Raw genomic sequence first — 14,930 nt, forward strand, 5'->3', positions numbered from 1 at the left:
CAGTTAACATGTTGGTGGAAAAGAAATGATGGAATACCCAAAATTCTGCTTAGTTCTTAGGTTATCTCTATTAATTGTCACAGGTCCCTGTGTAGTGAGAAATATTAAGCATGTTCTTATAGATTTGGAAACTGTTAGACAATGATGTTATATAACTTCCCTGGGGGTAACTAAGCTAATAAATAGCATAGCCAATATTCAAACCTTGAACTCCTATTTTATTATCTAGCTGTAGAAAATATACCATACAATAAGTAGGCTTAAACCATGTGAATTTACTGGCTCATGGTTTTGAGGCTAGAAGTACAAAATTGATGTGTCCTCAAGGAGCGCTTTCTCCCAGAAGACTGTGGTGTTCTGGGCCTGGCATCTAGATATGTTCGGTCTTTGGCTTTTTTGTCACATGGCTGTGTCTTCTTGATTCTGTTAACTTCCAGCTTCTGGATGGTCCCCATGACTTCTCTCTTTGTCTTCTTTCACTCTGCTCATAAAGGACCCTGATTCAGGTGGGCCACACCTTAACTGAAGTAACGTCTTGAAGAGATCTTAGTTACAATGCATCCACACCCACCAGAACGTGAATGAGGACCAAGAACATGTCCAAACTGGGGTGCACAGTTCAATTCACCACAATTCTTGACATTGTTATTTTATACTGTACCTCTACTGATGCTCATTTTCAGCACCTTTTGCTGATTTGATGAATGTAGCTCCCAGAACTATCACAGAGATTTAAGAGTCATTTTTTTATGATTACTACGTAAAAAAAAGAAAAAAGTTTCTTTACAAATTTTAGTGTGATTTATTTACATGAAATCCTTCTCATGGTGTTGCACTAATGGAAAAATCAATAAGACATTTAATACTGTTGCCTACAGTTTTTTTTTAATTGGCAGTTATCAAAGATATACAGAAAGATTATAATGAACCCAATAAACCTGTAGCCCAGCTTTGAAATTTTTAAGTTCATGGCCGGTCTTATTTCAAAGGTAACGAATGACATGTTTTTATATTTGATTGAGCATCATTTTAAACTTTTGGATTTAAATATATATGATGGCTTTATTCTGTCATAGCCATCATTCTTTTAATGCAAAAATTGTCTGAAGATGGAAATGTTTAACTATCTCTTTGTCAATAAAGTTAGCTCCTAAATTATTTAGATATACTTCACTGTAGTCTCTGAGTGCCGGGCTCATCTTTTATAGTTCCTGCCTCAGCCTTAGAATCAACCATTTCTCCAAGAAGCCCTAATTCCATTTAGTTGGAAATGATAGTTAACTTTTTTTATTGTATAGTATAACATAAAAAGAAAGCAAAGAAATAAAAAAGCAGTAGTTTTTAAAGCACTCTTCAACAAGTAGTTATGGGACAGATTCTAGAGTTTGTCAAGGGGTACCATAAGATCCTCTCAGATTTTTCCTTTTAGCTGCTCTAGAATATAGGAGGCTAGAAGGCTTAAATTTTTTTTATCACCACAATCAACTGTTTTTCTTTCTTATTTTGTGAAAAATAGCATATATACAAAAACGCAATAAATTTCAAAGCACAGCACCACAATTAGTTGTAGAGCATATTTCAGAGTTTGACGTAGGTTACAATTCCACAATTTTAGATTTTTCCTTCTAGCTGCTATAAGATACTGGAGACTAAAAGAGTTATCAATTTAATGATTCAGCAATCATATTCATTTGTTAAATCCTGTCTTCTCTGTATTACTCCACCATCCCCTTTGATCTTTCCATACCTCTCTTTGGGATTGTTTGGGCTGTGGCAATTCTAAATTTTTACTGTTGGAAGGATCTGTCACTAATATTGTGTAGGGAAATGGAACTATCCGATGTTCTAGAGAGGCTGGGCTAGGTTTCAGGATTTATCTGGACCAGGGACGCATCTGGAGGTTGTAGGTTTCTGGATAGTTACTGTAGTGCATGGAACCTTTGTAGAATCTTATATATGCCTTAGGTGTTCTTTATGATTGGCTGGAATGGTCCTGGTTGAGGTTTGGGAGGTTATGATAGGTAGTAATGTCTAACTGAAGCCTGTGTAAGAGGAACCTGCAGAGTAGCCTCTCGACAGAAATGATATTTAGATATCACTGTGTAAACTGAAGATGCTTTGGTCTATCAGCGTTTGAGGCCTTTTTAGTTGGTCAGAGTTAGGATATATGTGTTTTTCTTATACATAAAGTACATCAGGAGTTCATGTCAGTATTTCCAGTTTGGAACCACACAGTTTTGACTTAACTTCAGCAATCTTATTTCTGTGTTTTCTCTCAACCATGCCCCAAATTTCAGTTCTCATGAAATAATTCCTCATTTGATTTGTACTATAATATCCATAGGACTGTTTGGGGCTTTTCTTTTTTGGAATAATGAAGATGTTCTAAAATTGATTGTGGTGATGAATGCACAACTCTGTGATTATACTAAAAAATGTTGATTGTACACTTAGGATGAATTGTATGTTATGTGAATATATCTCAATGAAACTGCTTCAGAAAAGAAAAAGAACCAAAAGAACTTGATACTGGTAGACACCTCCTTAAAATTAAAAAAATAAAAAAGAATATAAATGCTTAGTGCCCTCAATATAATTTCTGAAAACTGGTTAATTTTTTCTTTCAGCTCTCTTATTCCTTAGGCATATCTTACTCTAGGGTTGTAAAAGCAGATTGCTGTGTTTTAAAATCATTTGATACAATTCCTTTCTCTGTGGCTAAATGTATTTTTACAAAGCATATGTAAAGGAAAAATAGGATACTTAAAATGTGTTCTGATATTTTCATATTCTGAGTTCATCAATTTCACCAAATTGCAAAAATGGACTAGCTAATATAACTTTACAGTTCACAAAATAAAGGTGTGATTTTTGTTTGTTTGCAAGGTGCTAACGTCCATGCTACAACAGCAACCGGAGATACAGCCTTAACCTATGCTTGTGAAAATGGACATACGGATGTTGCAGATGTTTTACTTCAAGCAGGGGCTGATTTAGTAAGATATTTTTTTATTTCAAGTATTTTTTTGTGTGAATGCTAATACTCATTTAGTCATTTACAACATGAAAAAAGCTCTGTTAAAGGTCAGTAGTTTGCATGGTTTGTTTATATTACTTTTTGAATAAAGCTTAGCTACTTGTTCTAGTTATTGCATGTATTAAATGTATTTGAAAATACTTAGTCTTTAATAGGGCATACTGGTTTTTTTCTTGCGTAAAATCATTAATTTGTTTCTTCCACTCACTCACCCATTTGACATTCTTGCACTTTTTAAATTGTCCTTTATTACATATCCCAAATTCACTAATTATTAGAATAATCTGTCAAGTCATTTTGAATTCTTTTGTTTTTCAAAGACCTTGCAAATTATACTTGTCTTTGTCTGGTTAGACATTTAAAAGCAAAGCTAATATTGTTAACCATCCTCCTAACAACGTTATTTCAACATTCTAGTATTTTCCTGTTCTTTCTAGGTTTGTTTTTTGTTTTTCAAATTAGATGGCAGATTCATATATGGGTAAAAAAAAATCCAGAAAATTATGAGACTTTTTAACAATATACCACATAAAGATTTCTTTAACTGAGATGTGCTTCTTGCTGAAATGTGTGCTTTAAGTAATTTTTATTTTATGAAGCTACCTTAAACTGCTTTCTAGAGTTTCTCTTAGAATTTTCTTATGTATTTCTTAAATATCTGCCTGAGGCAATGAATGTTATAGAGAATTAACTTTATTAGTTTTAGATATTTAGAAAAAACTGTATAAGTACTGCCTTTTAAATTATTTGTAATAACAAACACTCTCAAATATGTTCCTGAGAACATTTGTTGGAAGATAATCACTGACTAAAATAAATAGTGTGAATATACTATTTATTATCACATCTATATTTCTAGTAATATTGTCACATCTATTAATACTAACTATTGTAGTGATAACACAAGCACTCATTCTTATCAGTCAGGAACTGCCCATTCCTTCAAATTTCTGAAAGGTGCACTTTTTTGTTTAAAAATGATGACAGAGACATGTAGATAATCTTCTGCCTACTTTTTCTGTCTTATTCCTTTTGTAGAGTTGATTTGGTTCATCTATAAAAATTAAGAATTGAAGTATTTCGCCACTTGAAATAAAAAAGTAGGGCAGAACATGAATGTTTAGATACTATAAATAAAGTTTAATACTCTTATCCTCCTAGTTCTTATGTGGATTTTCTCTTCCTTCTTCCATATTTCTACAGCAAAGTCAGTCCTTTATCCTATTTGTTGAGAGTTCTTCTGACTATTAAATAGGAAAAAGAAAATTTGTCTGTTAATGTGCTCTAATGTACAGCAAAACCTTACAGATTTTGACTCAGTTAAAACTCTGGTAGGAAATATTTTGAAATGTTTTATTTTTACTGTCTCCCAACATCTGAACACCTGGTGTTTGGTTAATGAAGTATTTGTTGGGTGCATAGGTGGTTCAGTGGTAGAATTCTCACCTGCCATAAAGGAGACCTGGGTTCAACTACCAGCCCATGCACCCTACCCCTACCCCCCATCCCCCCAAAAAAAGTTGTGAACAAAATTCCCTATGATACGCATATCACATATTTTCCTCTATGTGTGTGTGTACATAAAGATATAAAAATACATATACGTAGGGAGAGCATTAAAAAAAGAGTAGACAATTAAAAAAATAGGGTATTTGTCATCAGAGTTCCTTAAAGGATTTTTTTAAATGAAGAGATAAGAACGGTTTGAATTTACCATGTTTATTTATATTTACTATAAAAAATAAAAAAGGGCCCAGATAGATACACATCTTAATTATTAAATACAAAGATAATCTGTTATCCTAACAATTGTTCATCTGTTGTGTAATCTCTATGTTCATATTTACATATAATTGTAATCATAGTATATTACAGTTTTCTATTTTTTTCACTGCATTCTGTTATCATCTTTTCCATTTTGCTATAGTTATAACTTTTGTATAGTATTCCAGGGAGTTGATGAACCATAATCATTCACTTACTATTGAACTTTTGACTTGCTTTTCATTTTTCACTAGTACGAATACAGTTAGATTTAATAACGTCATGTGCATAACATTTTTTTCCTTTTGAATTATTTTGTGTATTTGGATTTTAACCCTTTAAAATATGTTGCTTATCCCATTCTTTTGCTGTCTGTGAAGAGATGTTTCAATTTTAATATTAGTTTTTTCCCTTATTATAAAAAGCAGTACTTGTTCTTTGTAGAAAATGTGGAAAGTTTGGGAAAGTTTAGTAAACTTGATATTTAAACCTATAAATAAATTTTACAACTTTAGGCTTTTTATTAGGTCAGAGGAATAAAAAGTCCTATTCAAAAACAGGAAATGCTAATCTAGCAATGAGTAATACAGGTAGATCAATCCCTGAGTTCTCAGAAAAAGTGACTGATAATTCTTACTAGCTGGATATAACAAGGTAGTAGCTCCTTACTTGTCCTCCATTCTTTGCTGCCACCTCCTTGTATCTGTGTTAGTGGTTTCCTCTAGTGGTTTGGAGATGGAAGACTCTCCATTCCATTGCAGGTATTCCTGGATCTCATAGGTGTGTTCTTGATGTTTAAGTTTGCTAGTTCTTGAAGTAAAATAGGTTTGCATAGGCTGGCCTAAGAACCTTTGTTTTGGGGCAATTATTTTTACCTTTAGTTTTTAAGTAAGGATGTCCAAGTCAGCCTTTGGAGCAAAATCTGGACCAACCTCTATGCTTTGTTCAATTTTAGAGCTTAGATTTTTTTCTCATTTTCAAGATTTCGATACTGTATTCTCTTTGTAAAGTAAATTAAAAACTATTGTTTCCCAATCTTTAAAATATTCTGTATCAGAATCAGTTCGGATGTTAATTATGGTTTAAAGGAAATTTTAAGTTAACCATTTGTTTCTCTTGTATTATTTCCTGAGATGGAATGAGAAGTTTTAGGACTTTTCATTCTAAATTTGTAGTAGACATAATTTAGGTCCGCTTAGTTTTCAAGGAAATCTAGGCATTTTCTCATTAATTGCTTTGAGAAAAGTCCATAGCCAGAACTAATGGCATACTTGAGCATTTTCAGGTATATCCTTAAAATATGTGTGTATTTTAATTGCATTTTTGAAATTTAAAGCTTATAAATTTTTAAAAATTATAGATATTTCTGGTTAGAAGTACACTGACTATTCAGCCTTCAGAGAATATGAATTATATTTTGGCTCATTGATGTGTATTGTGTTTAACCTTTCAATAATTGTATAAATTTGAACAATTATTTAAAACATTTGACTAATTTAAGATCCTTAAGCCATTTAAAGTGTTCTGTTTGAAAATCAAAAGTTAAAGGAAATAAAGATTTTCTTTTAATCCATAATTTTGAAAATATTCCCCTTCTTTAACACGTAGAATTGCTTTAACCACTCAATAAGGATAGATCTTATTCTGTAAGCAGAGTCTTGAACAAATGACCAAATCTTTTCTATTTGCATCTCTTCTTACCCCTGTATGGGGAAATCACTGTATACTGAAATAAAGATTATCCCTTTATATGTTTTTCTCTACATAGCATCTCTGTTTTTTTGAGCTCAGATTTGTTTTTACTTTTTGGTGTGATTACAGGTATCATATATTACAGAGCCATTATAAGAAAGTTAGTAGTAGATACATCAGCATTCTGAAGTACTTGTAATCTATAAGAGATTTATTTTGATAATATCCTATAGAAAATCAAATTCTCCAAAGAAGATATTTCATATTATTAGTATCCTTGCTAATATGTTACTGAGATACTTAACTAGAAAAAAATCAGTGAACACCAATTAAAAACTGAAGTTGACCTACTCCCATAGTCTTTGAGCCAGCTACTGTGCTGTCCTGTATTATTTCAACTGGCCATTTTCTGCAGTTACTGGTCTTTAGACCAGAAGCCAGAGTTTGAATATTTCATACCTGTTCTTTAACTCTATAGCTTACTTCAGCTGAAGCACTTATGGCTTGACTTCTTTTATGAGAGTCCTCTAGGCCCCTTTTACTATAACTTCTCAGGTTCGAGGCAGAGCATAATTAATTGTTTAACAGTATAATTTGGGTTGTAAAACATGCTGCTCTGCTTCTTTCTTCCTCTTGCTTGCTTTTAATTTTGACCTACTTTGACCTATGTTTTTCTGGCTTCCATGTCCAACCAGTTTATTGTTATAGAAGTACTCTGACTATGAAAGACAGTTGCATCAGGGTCAAAGCTTTCAAAGGCCTCATTAATTGTAGGGACAGTTTATTTCAGGTGACAGTCACTTATAGTTGGTTGGCAACATTTCATTGACTAATATCACAGAGTTGTTTTGATTAGGCGTTTGTGTTTTTTAAACCATTTGTGCAGATGGTAGAATGACATCTTTTTCTTTTCATTAAGGCATGTTTCAGCATTAAAACTTTGATATATTTGTTAAAATAGAAGAAATATTTGTGATCTGTAGAATTTTATTCAAATGCATTTACCAACAAAGCTAAGATTGAGGTAAAAAAAATATTCCTTCTTTGTCCCTAGCTCCCTGGACTTTCATTTCTAGAAAGGTATGCCATAGTGTAATCGATCAGTAGGTTCTGAACACAAGGAATGTGTCCCATCATAAACAACTAACTAGAATATATATTAGAGGAAATTACTTATGTTCATATAAAGCGGTTTTGTGATCCAATTTAGCGTTTTTTTTGTAGACATGTTTTGCTATTCAAAAATAGATCTCTTGAAAGGAAGAAATGCTTGTGGAAGGCATATCTGAATTAAAATATAAATCAGTAACAAATACTTCACTTCATTGTTTAGAAAGAGCTTATACCACTGATTATTAGGCAAGGCACCTAAATTTTCATCATAGCCATCAAATCACTGATCTATAAGCAAACATTTGCCTCAATATTCTCATCTTTAAAAGGAAAGTTATTATTTCCTGTACTGTTTTACCAATGTCATATAAAAGTAATTTAGGATTTGAAAAAATATAGTGTAGTAGAAAGAGCCTTTTACTATGCAGGGAAATTAGGCTTTGGCTCTGCTGGATATCCTTGTGCAAGTTACTTAAATTCTCCAGTCTTCTTTTCTTCTTTTTTTATATGACCACATGATCCTTAATGGACTAGATGAACTTTTCACGACCTGGCTAAAGAAATATTATATTATGATTTCTAAAGAACAAGTTAACCAACTAACTGCCTGTCTGGAAGAATTAGATAGACTGGAAAATCTTGAGTGTTGTTGGCCCAAGAAAGTATAAAGTGATATGAAGATCCTCAAAGAAAATTAAGATATAGATCACCATTATTGATATGTGTTATATGGAATTATTTTATCTCTTAAAATTCTTTCTGAGTGGTGCAGTGGTGGTTCAGTGGCAGGATTCTCACCTTCCAGGCCAGACACCTGGGTTTGGTTCCTGGTGCCTGCCCAGGTAATAAAAAGAAAAAATCTTTTCTGTATATTAGGTATATCCTAAATTACTCCAGATATATTAATTGTGGAGTTATTTATACTTAATTCACTTATTTAACTTATAAGGTATTTTTCAGATTATTTTAATAGATAAAAGTTATTAATCTCTAAAATATCGAGTTGATTTACTAGGACTACCCCAATATAGAATAATCTAGCATTGTAATACTAAATCATGATCACTTCCACCCTAAGTGCTTTTTCTTTTTATCCAGTTTGAACACTGTCAAGTAAGTAAGAAGATTCTCCTTGACATGGGTTTTTCTGTTTTAAGTAAACATTTTCCCTCTTCCCTTATGGAATACTAAATTTAGTTAAAAAAAAAATATGTAGTCTTTCCGGTCATCTTTGGTATTATTCAATTATAGGTTTATTCATCTTTTCCTGCAGTTAAAGTTAATTGCAAATAGAATAAACTTGTTGTACATTCTATTATTCTTGTTTATATGCCTTCAAACTTTTTAAGTTTCCTTTCTTTAGGATTGTATTTTTCGGTTTTGGCTTTCAAATGTACTTAAGCATTGTTCAGTGAGAAACAACGAATTTAGAATGCCATTTTTCTTTAAGATGTAATGGTCATTTTCAAAATAGAGCTGGAAAAGGGAAAAGATGCCCAAGGCCATGAATAGATTTAGTTTTGTTTTATGCTGACTGTATTTTAGATAGAGTGAGAGAAAATAAATAGAACTAACCTAAAGAAGTAAGGTAGGCTCAGGGTTTCTAATTATAGGTTCTTTGCCATGTTGAGTAATGATTGAAAGACGGTTCTGCCAGATATAGAATTTTTAGATGGCAGTTTTTTGGTCAGCCCATTAAATATGTTTCTTGCCTCCATGATTTCAGATGAGAAATCTGTATTTAATCTTATTGTCTGTTCATTACTTATGACACTTTGCTTCTCTCTTGTGTCTTTCACACGTATGGTGTAGTATGCATCTATTTCACACAGATGGTGTGATATGTGTCTATTTGGGTTTATCCTCTTTGGAGTTTGTTGAGCATTTAGATATGTATATTCATGTCTTCTGTTAAATTTGGGAAGTTTCCAGCCATTATTTCTTTAAATATTCTCTCTGTCCCTTTCTTTCTGTTCCTTCTGAGACTCCCACAGTGAGTATATCAGTATGCTTGATAGTATTGGTATTCCACTGGTTTCTTAGTCTCTGTTCACTTTTCTTCATTTTTTCTTCTTTCTGATTCTCAGACTGGATGATTTGAATTGTCTTGTCTTGAAGTTCACTGCTTCATTCCTCTGCCAGCTTGAATCTGTGGTTGAACCCTCTAGAGAATTGTTAATTCCTTTTACTGTGGTCTTCAGCTCTGTATGGCTTCTTTTTACAATCTCCATTTCTGTAGTGATATTCTCTTTGTGTTGTATCTGTTCTCTTCCTGATTTTCTTTAATTCTTTGTCCATGTTTTCCTTTAGCTCTTTGAGCAGATTTAGGACCATTTTTAAAAAGTTTTTGTCTGGTATGTCTCAGGTCTGATCTTTCTTATTGATAGTTTCTAATGCCTCAGCTTCTCCCTTGCATGAACCATTGTTCTTGTGTTCTTGAGTGTTTTGTAATCTTTAGTTGCAACCTGGACATTTTGATATTTTAATGTATTATAGTGTTATCTCTGGAATTTAGGCACTGAAACATCTCTCCATTAAGCTTGTAACCAGCTATGTTAGGACACAGCTTTATTTCAATGCTAGGAGCTAACCAAAAAAAAAGAAAGAAAGAAAAAAAGAAAACACCTTTCCTAGTTATTTTCAGATTGACCTGTGCAATCGCTTTCCTTCAGAATTTATCCATACAGTGAATTTATAGAATACCTCCAGGCCAAAGTTTAGGGGCCTCCCAGGTCCTTTCTGTGTATCTATTTTGTCTTGGGCATGTGCATTGGCCTTAGGAATTCCCCCATCCACAGAGATATGAATATCCCCTCTTCCCTAGGAAAGTTTCCTCCTGGTCCAAGGTACTACACACTATTATCCTATAGCCAGCAACCTCTTGCCCCAAGCAACCACTTGACTGCTCTCCCACAGCTTCTCTCCGAGAGCTCTTTAGAAACACAGGGCAAATTCTGAGCAAGTCCCTCAGGCCACCACCAGCCAGATTGGGCCAGATAAACAAACTCCTGTATGTACATAAGGATTATTTCTGAAACTTCATAGTGAGTTATGATTGATCCTTTGAAAATCGAGTATTTTCCTCATTCTTGTGACTGAGGTTTTGTTAAAAAATAAGAAACATTTATATTTAGCTGTAAGAAATATTTTTCTTTATTTTAAATAGGTAGTACTTTTATGTGGATCAAAATTGTAAAGTGTAAGTGACCTTTAGGTAACCATTTACCCTCCCTACTCCCTCCCTTCTTTCTTCTTTCCTTTTTTTTTTTTTTGAAATAGCTTAATTTTTTCTAACCTCTGGTCACAGTGCCTATGTTTGCTTCATTTTAAAAATCTCCTCATTATGTTCCAAGCATCCCTATGAGCTACTAATTAATTGCTCCTAAAGCTGTGGTGAACTATAGAAAATAATACTGTAGTTACTTTTTTGGAAGAGTATTCAGATATCTTTTAACAAATGCAAATTTTGAAATATTTTGTCTATTTCTTAAAAAAAGAAATCTATTTTTTAAAGGCAAGTATTCACACAGTACCTATTGACTTCATTCCAAGATCAATGTACTTTCCACCAAAGGTATTCCATGAATTATTTAATTTTCATATTGTCATGGTTTATAACATTTACATTGTTTTAGGACCTGGTTTATCACAGTTTTTTATCTGTAAATGTATATTTAAGTGGATTCAGTGTTTACCTTCTAGTCTTTCACATTATATACCTTCTTAGTTTCCGAGTTCCTTAACTTGATTAGTTTTTGGTTGGCTGGTACTGGTATGTTAATATGAGTTTATTCTCCCAAGGAAAAATTTATAGATGCTTGAATTTCTGAGAAAACTTCCTGTTCTTTTTGTAAATGCATCTAAATGTATTTGATATTAGTAGATCATTAGTGGTTTTTTTCCTCCTCAGAATTCTAAACCCTCTATGCTATTGTCTTCTGGTATTGAATATTGCCAAATTCTCCTAGAATATTCCTACCATATGTAAGTGACTTGCTTTTTCTGCCCAGATTGTAATGAGAATCTTTTATTCTACTTAGACATCTGTGATTTCACCAGGATGTATCTTGGTGTTGATTATTCAATATCAGTTTTTCTTGCTTTCTATCTATGGATTTTAGGCTTTTTCTTTTTTTAATTTCCTTCTATTATATCTTTGAACATTTCTTTTTCTATTTTGTTGCCTTTTAGGTGGATACTTATCTCTAAGTTGGATCTCACTATCTGCGTTATCTTTGTGTCTAAATCTTTTCATTTTTTTCTTCTTTTCCTCTGCATTATTATTTCTTTTTTAAGCAGGTTCTTTAGGTCACTATTTTAAATCTTATTGCTGCTTCTAATGTGATTTTCATTATTTCATTTCACTTTCTCTTTCAACTCATTTTTAAATCTCATCTTGCTGTTATATCACTTCATTTAGCTTTGTATTTACAGGCTCTTTGTTCTTTATAATGTATTTGAAAGTATAAGATGATATTTGCCTAAAATTTTCTCTGTTTCTGTTTTTGTAGCACTTCTTAATAGATGCCATGTTGGGTGCTTTGTGATTATTATTTATATTTGAATGGGATTTGTTATTTGTTAGAAAATAATGTGGAAAGGGAGAAGCAAGTCTTAAGAGTCAGCTTTTTCAAATCAGATAGTTGTCTCAGAATACTTGCTTTGCCAACATTGTTCTTGATCGTAGAAGCATGTGTCCCCTTATAAAAGTTAAGTACATTGCTCAAGTAGAAGGTTAGGAATGAATTAATCCTTTCCAGGCCACAATTCTTTTATTTGGAGATTTAATTGATTCAGGGTCAGTGACTGCAAAGCTTATTTTACTATTCCATCAATCTTATCCTTTTCACCTTCAAATGATTTCTCTCTGTTAGCAGTTTTGAGAAATACAGATATTTCATCTCAAGTTCTTTGAAAGTTCCTGGTTTAGTTGAAAAGTATAAGAACTAAGTACATTTATAATGGAAGAAAAAGCTACATAAGTAATCGTGTTAGAGTATTTTCCTTACTTTTTCTCCCAATTTCTAATATTCCCAAATCTTTTGATTTCAGTATTTTCTTTGGTCAAATATTAAAAGATATTGCTCTTGTTTTTGTGACTTTAGTTGTTTTTGGAGACAGAATTATTTCTGCAAATATTAAAGTTTATATTGAAGTTTTATTGATAGAAAATCACATTATCATACCTATGAAAAAGTTCATACTTTGCTCATGAGATTATAGCTCTACAGATGAGAATCTTTTAGTTGAAGATCCTGAGTTAACAAAGCCCAGAATCTCAAGTACCAGTCACAAGGTCTTCATGGCCAAATGTGATTTTCATTTTTGGAATAAGATCCGTGAGTTCTTCTTTTTCCTTTCGCAGGACAAGCAGGAGGACATGAAGACTATTTTGGAGGGCATAGATCCGGCCAAGCATCAGGTGAGGGTGGCCTTTGATGCTTGTAAGCTACTACATAAAGAATAGATGTTGTAGGTAACCAGAACTCTGGATATCTGAATTCCAGCCAAGAAGTTCCAGAACTCTGCTGGGTGACAAAAGAAATACTCTTCAAATGAAAAAAAAAAAAAGTCCCTCCCAATAAAAAGAGATCTGCATTACTATTATTTGCTTCCTTTAGTGTTCTTTCTATGTGATATTCTTAAAAAAATTATTAGGCAAACTTGATTGTCTTATTCAGATGGTTCTTTTGTGTTATTCCTTATAGGGAGAGTTAAAATACCTCATCAGGAAGTCTTCTATACAATTCTTTGCATTCAGCTTTGTGGATCAAAAGCCTGAAACTCCAATTTAGTTTTACATGTTAGATTATTTTTATATACTCCTCAAACGAACAAATAAAAAATTATTAAAGTGAAACGTTTACTATTTTGTTCAAACCCTGATTTCTGTAAACTAAAATATGAAATTTTTCTTCTTAAAATTGTCTCCTATAATATCATTTTAAAATTGGTTTTTAAGAAAGGCAAATATTTGTTCATAGGCAAGCATTTTTCTCTTTTTTAAAAAAAATATGTGGAATTTTTGCCTGGTGTTTTTAAAAGTCAGTCAAATTTAACATTCATTGTAATTCAGAGAGATTTGTTTAAACTTAGGAGCAGTGCTTACTTTTGAAATTAGGAATAAATTGTAATTGGATCATAAATAACTTTATCCACCTAAAATAAATTTTTCAGGGCCAAGCCGTTCTTATTCATGATGCTTGTTAAGTGTCTTCACTACTGGGTTATTAATGAGAAGTTTTAACCTTAATTTGACCAAAGTAAATGAATTATTTCACAAAATATATGTGAAAATGTGAACTTTTATTCAGTTTGTGTAATATTGAGGCTCCTATCTAGAACATAAAGCTCAGTGTTATTTCAGGTAAAATACTTCTTTTTCCCCACATTTTTTAAAAGGACTGTGACTACAATAAATCTCTCTCTCTCTCTCTAGCTATTTGGAATGCTTTATAAAATGATGTTTTCAGGTCCTATTTTTAGAGGTTCAGATTCATAGATCTAAAAAGTAATGAGTTTGCATTTTAACTGATATCCCAGGAGATTCTGGTAACAAGTCCATATTTTATACATTGAGACAGTACTAGAATCTGTACAGTTTATTCTGCATCATGGTTGAGTTCTGTTCTTTTTCCATCTTTGCTATATAATAGATTGTCCTTTCTTCATCCAAACTAAATAAACTTTGCTGTTCTCTTTCTTACTTCTAATTTGTAGAAACTGTCCTAATCACAAGCCCGAGGATAGTGCCTTTTGATCTTTTTCCCATCTTGATCCTCCTGAGGGATATGATTCAAATAAATAACAGTAGATCACTAAGGTGGTGATTGATATACAATGGTGGGTTTTAAGACCATATCACTCAGGAGAGACTGTCACAATCCTCTAGTACATATATAGTATAAAAGCCTCTTTCCCCTCCCCTGTGATTCTTATCATTCCCACTAAAGAATTCCTTCCTTATACTCCAAGGAAAACTGCCCCCTAAGAGGGTTATAATTCTTAAATATATGTCTTGGGTGTCCTGTGACTATGCTTTTAAAGGAAATGAACTTATTTTAAAGAAAATCCATTTAAAATTAAATTTATCTAAAGCCAAATAGAAAAAAATGCACCTTTTCTCATAATGCTTCTTTATCAGAGCCAGAACTTTGCAGTGTATTTTTCATGGATACGTTTTAGGGGGCTTAGAACTCTAACTATTCACTTGTAAATTTACTTCAACCCTTACTATTTAGCTTACCACAATAAACTTTAAATATGACCTTATTTTTAATGTTAGCTTTTTAAGGTAAAACATATATACACATCTTTAAATTTT

General features: G+C 32.4%; 1 protein-coding gene across 5 annotated transcripts in view; it reads left to right on the forward strand.

Annotated features, from left to right (window-relative positions):
• The window catches only part of ANKHD1 (ankyrin repeat and KH domain containing 1), a 147,245-nt gene that overhangs the window by 78,489 nt on the left and 53,826 nt on the right, over positions 1-14,930 (forward strand). For 2 of the 5 annotated variants that reach the window (XM_077137183.1, XM_077137184.1), the window contains exons 10-11: positions 2,887-2,996; positions 12,972-13,028. In XM_077137183.1, coding sequence (XP_076993298.1) covers positions 2,887-2,996; positions 12,972-13,028 — 167 coding nt within the window. Of the gene's footprint in view, positions 1-2,886; positions 2,997-12,971; positions 13,209-14,930 lie in introns of those variants that run through there. The other 3 variants (XM_077137186.1, XM_077137185.1, XM_077137187.1) reach the window with 2 other exon arrangements.

This window comes from Tamandua tetradactyla, chromosome 20 (assembly GCF_023851605.1).
Source record: "Tamandua tetradactyla isolate mTamTet1 chromosome 20, mTamTet1.pri, whole genome shotgun sequence".
Taxonomy (NCBI): Eukaryota; Metazoa; Chordata; class Mammalia; order Pilosa; family Myrmecophagidae; genus Tamandua; species Tamandua tetradactyla.